We start from the raw sequence: 6,685 nt of genomic DNA, 5'->3' as shown, positions 1-6,685 counted from the left end.
AATGCCTGTGCTTTACAGTATGAAGATTCTTCATGGAAGCTTTTGAACAAGAGAGAGTTTTCATTTCCAAGACTATAACAGGATCAATTTTTAATAAAGTTTTAGTCCTGGGCACTTAATGAGGAAGAAAAGATGATAACTGAGTATCTTGGAAACAAAAAGTCTACGATGAATTCTGAAGCTGGAAGGGATAAGAAGAGAAGTACAAAGAGGAAGTGCACAGGGTCAGCAATGAACCAGATTACTCTGAAACATAATGATATCTTACTGGCTTCTGTTAGTCAAGCGTGTAGTTATGAAGGTGATAAACAAATTTGGTAAATGTCTCTTGTGGTGACTTTCCTTTTGTATCAAGCCTCATGGTCAATCCAGGAAAAAAAGATAATATCAAGCAAAACCTGACAACTCTTACTGGAGTTTACCAGCAGTGAACAGCGGCCTTGACGGAAAGAAAAGGGGCAAATTCAGAGGGTGGCAAAGAATCTTTACAGAACCTGGGAGTGAGCATTTGACCGTAATAATGACAAAAAAATGCAGCAGGAGTCACTTCTTCGTTCTTTGGTGGTTAGTACAAATATCTGAGATGTGCGTTAAAATCAATGTCTTTGTACAGCTGTTAGCACATTTGTAGTGTTAAAGAGAAAGCACAAGTAAGAAAACAGAAGAGAAAGCATAACTGTGGAATACCTTTACAATAGCATTACATCATCAGCACTGTTGAAGCCACATCTGGACTTCTGAGTCCAATCATAGAATCTAGGTTGGGAAAGACCTTTAAGATCATCAAGTCCAACCTTTAACCCAGGACTGCCAAGAGCACCACTAAACCATGTCACTAATGGCTTCATCTGCATGTTTTTTAACACTTCCAGGGACAGTTATTTTACCACTTCTCTGGGAAGGCTGTTCCAATGCATGACTACCCTTTTGGTGAAGAAATTTTTCCTAATATCTGGTCCAAACCTCCCCTGGTGCAGTTTGAGGCCATTTCTTTCTGAAAATTCAATTCTTCAGTTCTTCAGTTCTGGGCTCCTTAGCAGAAGAGAGACATGGACATACAGGAGATAGTCCAACAAAGGGCCATGAAGTTGGTGAAGGGACTGGAGCATCTCTCCTATGAAGAAAAGCTCAGAGAACTGTGATTCTTCAGTCTAGAGAGAACTCCCATCTGAAGGGAGAGTACAAAGAGGACATACCCAGGCTCTTCTCAGTGATGTTCAGTGACAGGACCAGAGGCAATGGGCACATACTGAAACATGCCCTCTGAGCATGAGGAGACACTATTTTACAGTGAGGGTGACCCAGCACTGACAGAGATTGTCCACAGAAATTATGGTGTCTGCATTCTTGGAGATCCTCAGAAGCTGCCTGGACGCAGTTCCGTTCAACCGGCTGTAGGTGGCCCTGCTTGAGAAGAGTGTGATGGTGCATTCCTCCCTGCTTCCCCGGCCTGCTCAGGCTTGTTCTCCAGTTTCAATAACTCATGTCAGACCTTGGCCTTTGCGTAAGACCTTGGCAGTGAAGCATCCCTTAATCGTATCAGGAACTCTTGCAAGACTAAGGCAGCATGACCCATACCAGGAACTCCTGCGTGGGAGATGAGAGCAGGGATCATTCCCCCATTAGCCTTGAAACATTCCTAAATTTGAATGCTCCAAGTGAATTTATTGATAACTAGAGCCAACCATCTCACGACCCTATAAACTTCAGTGCTAAGTAAGACCCTTTGAGCACTTCTGGGTGGCAGAAGGCATCCAGATCATCCTGGCACCAGGATCCCACTCTGAGTGGGACACCTCTTAGAGTGCACAAACTCTCAAGTTCATGAAAGGGAGACTGTTGGCTGACGATGGGACCTGAGTGGAAGCTCAACCCCCACCTGTCGAGAAACACCAAAAAGGTATTAGATGTATTTCACTAATTCTCTAGGGAAATTTTTAATAGGTATACTTTTACATATATATATATACATAGACATATCCTTGTGTGCGTGTGTTACCTTTGTACATCTGCCTATACTTACGTATGTGTGTATATGTATCAACTTGAGTACCTTCTAACAAATAGAGTATACCTGTTATTATCTTGAATCTATAATATTGTTATTATTGCTACGTTTATAGGTGATCAGTGGTTAACCTAACATATAAGTGTTGCTATGATTAATTGCTGTTAAATCCTTTAGACATAAATGTTGACTGAGTCTGAGCCTAAGATTGAATCCAGCTGCATGTGGACTTCTCTCTGAGAAGGAGTTTAGGAAGCAAGGGGGATTCAGTCTGAATCTTGTGACTCAACTAAGAGTGTCGTTTACATTTTCCTCCCTTACCCCTTTACATTCTGGCCTCTCTATAAATCCCTCTTAATTGATTCTAATTTTACTTTCCTTTGTATGTATTACTCATGCAGTAATTAATAGCATAAACCTTGCCATCAAACTTTATTGTGCTTCTGCAAATTTATATTAAAGCTTGTTTTGGCTAATACCTTTGACGGTGATTCTTTAGGACACCTAAACCACTCCCTTTCATGACAAGGGAGGCTGGACTAGGTAACCTCCAGAGATGCCTTCCAACTTCAATCATTCTCTGATTCTGTGATATGTGACTTAAAAAGAATCTAAATTTTCAAAAACATATTTTTTAAGAAAATTGGTGATTTTTACACTAGGCAATCTGCCTTAGTGAAATAACAGGACAGTCTGCCCTCTGCAAAATATCTCTTCTTATACCACGGAAGGCTCATAGAAGAATCCCTGTGGATTGCTAATGCTTAAACGACACAGAAAAAAAGGTAATTTTGTTGCTGAATTAGAACTTCCACCTAAAGAGTTCACGCCCTTTAATTTCTGTCCGGTGCTTCTCTGGTTTTGGTACCTCAGGAGAGCAGATTTGCTTCCACTTGCTAATAAAGCAGAATCATCATGCCACCTAGTGGGTGCACAGGCGGTAAGAGATTCTGACCAACTAGAAATTGGTCTAACAGCATTAGAGCTAAACACAGTGAAATTTTCAGGATGTGCATACTGCTGCAATCTCCCAAAACCTCTTCCCACTTTAAAGCATGATTTTAAAGCATGATTAAAGTGTAATGCCTGATTTTATACGAATGATAGAATTTGTTGTGTAGCAATTTATTCTTTAAAACTGTTGCCAGTCTTCATAGATCTCCTGCAAAGATTATGAAGATCTTCATAGATCTCCTGCAAAGATATGAAGACTGCTATGTCAAAGTACATGAAGGAAAAGAAGGTGACTGGATTTACAAAAGGCATATCATGCATATCCTTCTGTGCTGTGGACAATGGGAGAACACTGGATGCTGTATATCTTGAATTGAGCAAGGTTTGCTCATTTGACATAGTCTATGTTGGTGAGATATAAATAAGTGGACAAAGACAAGTAAAGAAGCAGTGGGATCGAAGTCCATGTGAGATCAACACATTTTTATCAGCATACAAACATCAGCTTACAACAAATTACTAGTGACATCCCGTGGGGACTACTATTGGTATCACTACTGTTTAGCATTGTTTACTAATGACCTTAGCAATGGGACAGACAGCACGATCAACAGAGTTTTAGACAGAAAACCAGACTGGAGAGGGATAGTTGACACACTGGAGCACAGGGCTGGTGTTCTGGACAATAACAGGATGAAGAAATGGACTGATGGGAAATTCACAAAGTTCAGGCCATGGCACGTGTCAAGTGCTGCATCTGGGATGGAATAAGGACATTCAACAACACAGCCTGGAGGTCAACCCAACACAAAGTAGCTTTGCAGAAATAAACTGAATGTCCTGGTTTACACAAAAATGAACATGATTCAGCAGTGTCCTTGTGTGACAAAGGTGACCATCTTCACCTTGCACCTTACTAGTGAGAGTGTAGTTGAGGAAAATAATTATTTTCCTGTATGCAGTATTTACAAGATCACCTCTGGAGCACTTTGTCAAGTTTTGGGCTCCCTGGAACAAGGAGGGCACTGACCTGCTGGAGTGAGCCCAGAAAAGAGAAACAAAAGCACAGGACATGGCAAGGACAGGATGTCCTGTTTCTGTCTACAAGAATCTAGTGGAAAAATAGAGAGAATGCATGGAGCCAGACTCTTCTCAAAGGAGCAGCACAGAGATGGGACAAGAAAGCAACTGGCACAAATTAGAACATGGGAAATTTACATTACATGTTAGGAAAAAAAAAAAATCATCATATGCATAGTCAAATGCTGGAACATGTGCCCAGAGAGGCTGTGGAATACACATCCTTGGTGTTTGGGTCTCAGCAGTATATATCCTAAGCAGGGGCTGGACCTGATGAGTTCCAACCTGAATGTCCCTTTCAATAACCTGAATTATTCTGTGATGCTACAATGTGGAGGAAAATCTGAAAATGTGCAACTTGCATATTTTAAAACTCCTGAGAAACATATGAGGCTCTCACAGACAAGGTAACAGTCTGTAACTTACTTTTGGACATCAGGGACAGATAATGCTGAAAAAACTATGGCATGTAACTTAACCTTCGCTAAAAATTAACATAACTGGTGTACAGAGATGACAGAAGTAGCTGAAAAAGGACTATAACCAGCTAGAAGCAAACAGGCTTAGGCTGTGGTTGCAGGAGTTGGATGTGTTGCTCTTTATGATGGAAACAGTTTAACAGTTTAGGTTTTCAGTTAGCACTGCTGTGAAGTGCATGCTGGATGGAAAGGAGGATGTGAAAAACAGTGAGAATTAACTGGTCTTCCCTAGTTGATAGGTCAGGTGGTCAGATCTTCATACAAAAATCTGTTTTCCAATCTTAGTGCAAACTTTCATTTTCATCATGACTTTTTCACAGTAAAAATTTTAGCAGTAGTTATTTTTGGTCTTCTCCATTAAAATTGTATTAATCTGAGGACTAAAAAGTATAAACTTTATCCTCCTTTCATATACATTCACATATCACAGACCTAGCTATGGTACTAGCTGAAAGGACCAATTGAACACAGCACTTTCTACATTGCAGATGAAAGTTCAGAAACTTGGGAGTATTTCAAAAGGATATGAGAGCAAATGAATGTGAGAACGGCTCATGGAAAATATTGTTGTAAGAGTGTGAGTAATGAAAAAAGAAGATGTTTCCAAACTGACATTATCAAGACTTAGCCTGTCAGTGTAAAAAGCTGGTGACATTTTACTTTACCATTTTATTTGTTGGCTGCTAAATTGCTTTTGGACTCACATGTAAAATCATTATCATTTTAATGATATACGCTTTCTTTGTAGCTTTAAAATCAGGCACTAAGAAAACCAAAAAACCACCATGAAGTATCTTGTAAACATTTGTAAAGTAGTTATAGTGAGTCAGATTCTTAGCTGACTTTCCTGGAACTGTGCTAATTTACATTAGCCGAAGGTCTGATGGCTTTATATATACATATAGTTTCAATCTGTGATGAGGAAAACAAATGAGGTGAGACAGTAAAGCTCTCCAGGGTTTCTTTGCTTCACCTCACAGTAAAAATATGCTAAAAAGCCATGTCGGTGGACTCCCCCCTTTTTCAGTGTAAGCTGCTTGTTTTACCTCTGAAGTGATGCCTCCTGTTGCTATTGGGAACTTTTGCATTTGCAGCTGTCCTGGGTGAAAAAAACAAATAAAATAAAAGAAAAAGGGTAGCTGCCACTAAACAAGTTTCTGAAGAAGAAAAGGGTTATATGAAAAGAAATCATGACGATATGATTTTTTCTTGCTATTATCAAAATAACTTTATTTAGAAGTATAATGAATCATTGCACAGTACACATCAAACAAACCATTCATGTGACTAAGCAGTGGCAAGCATGCATTTACTCAGGAATAGTACTTAAATAGGAAATACAGCTGTCAAAAATACCTGATAGAAGTATATCAACATCCGTCTAAAAAGCAGGGTCAGCTACAGGCATGAACGCTTATTTACAAATGAATAAAACACTCCCATTGCAGTAATGGAACTATAAAATGTTTCATGTCTTGAAAGCTTGCATTACCCTCCCCCCAAAAGGGATACTAACACAGAAAAAGTAGCACTGAAATGGTGACGTTTCTGACCAAAGTATCATAGGATCACACATTTTGTCTGGTTTTTTTTTTTTCCTGCAGATCGTATTTTGTAGTGCTTTGGGGGGTTATTTATTTTAATCTATTATCGTTGTTGTTGTTATTATTATTACGACTATTATTATTTTCTTTTGAGGTCTTTGCAGAATATCAGCCCTTCAGGATATGGTTTCTATCTCTGAACATCCTCATTCTCAAAACGGCCAGCAGGGAGGGTGGGGGGGATAGGGGAAGCTGTAGCAGAGATAAAAGGAGCTATGTTTAGCTTAATATACACGTTCCTAAAACTTCATCCTACCTCCATCACACTTGGAAAAGAGTCCTGCAGCGGGCACTCAGCAGAAAAAACGGAGGAAGGGGCTTTTCGACCAAAGGTTAACAGCAGACATCACCACCCTACGCCTCTACTTTCGCCAGAAGGCTGTGAGAAGGAAACCCCCTCGTCTCCTAAAGAAGTTGATCCTCCCATTGCTAGCGGGAGGCACCTCTGGGTCTCACTCACGACCGGCTGACACCCCGGCACCCTCGGTAAGACTAGTATTACGTTAACCCGACTTCTTCCGCTGGCCCCGCACCCCGACGCAGGAAGAGTCGGCGCGCGC

At 40.4% G+C, this 6,685-nt stretch overlaps 1 protein-coding gene across 1 annotated transcript in view; it reads left to right on the top strand.

Moving 5' to 3' along the window:
* The window catches only part of IL1RL1 (interleukin 1 receptor-like 1), a 25,303-nt gene extending 20,253 nt beyond the window's left edge, over positions 1 to 5,050 (top strand). The window contains exon 11 of the mRNA XM_010013241.1: positions 5,010 to 5,050. Coding sequence (XP_010011543.1) covers positions 5,010 to 5,050 — 41 coding nt within the window. The remainder of the gene's footprint in view (positions 1 to 5,009) is intronic.
* The last annotated feature ends 1,635 nt before the right edge of the window (positions 5,051 to 6,685 follow it).

Source organism: Nestor notabilis, unplaced genomic scaffold, assembly GCF_000696875.1.
Source record: "Nestor notabilis isolate BGI_N333 unplaced genomic scaffold, ASM69687v1 scaffold1604, whole genome shotgun sequence".
In the NCBI taxonomy this organism is placed as follows: domain Eukaryota; kingdom Metazoa; phylum Chordata; class Aves; order Psittaciformes; family Psittacidae; genus Nestor; species Nestor notabilis.
This window is presented reverse-complemented; position numbering and strand designations above follow the sequence as displayed.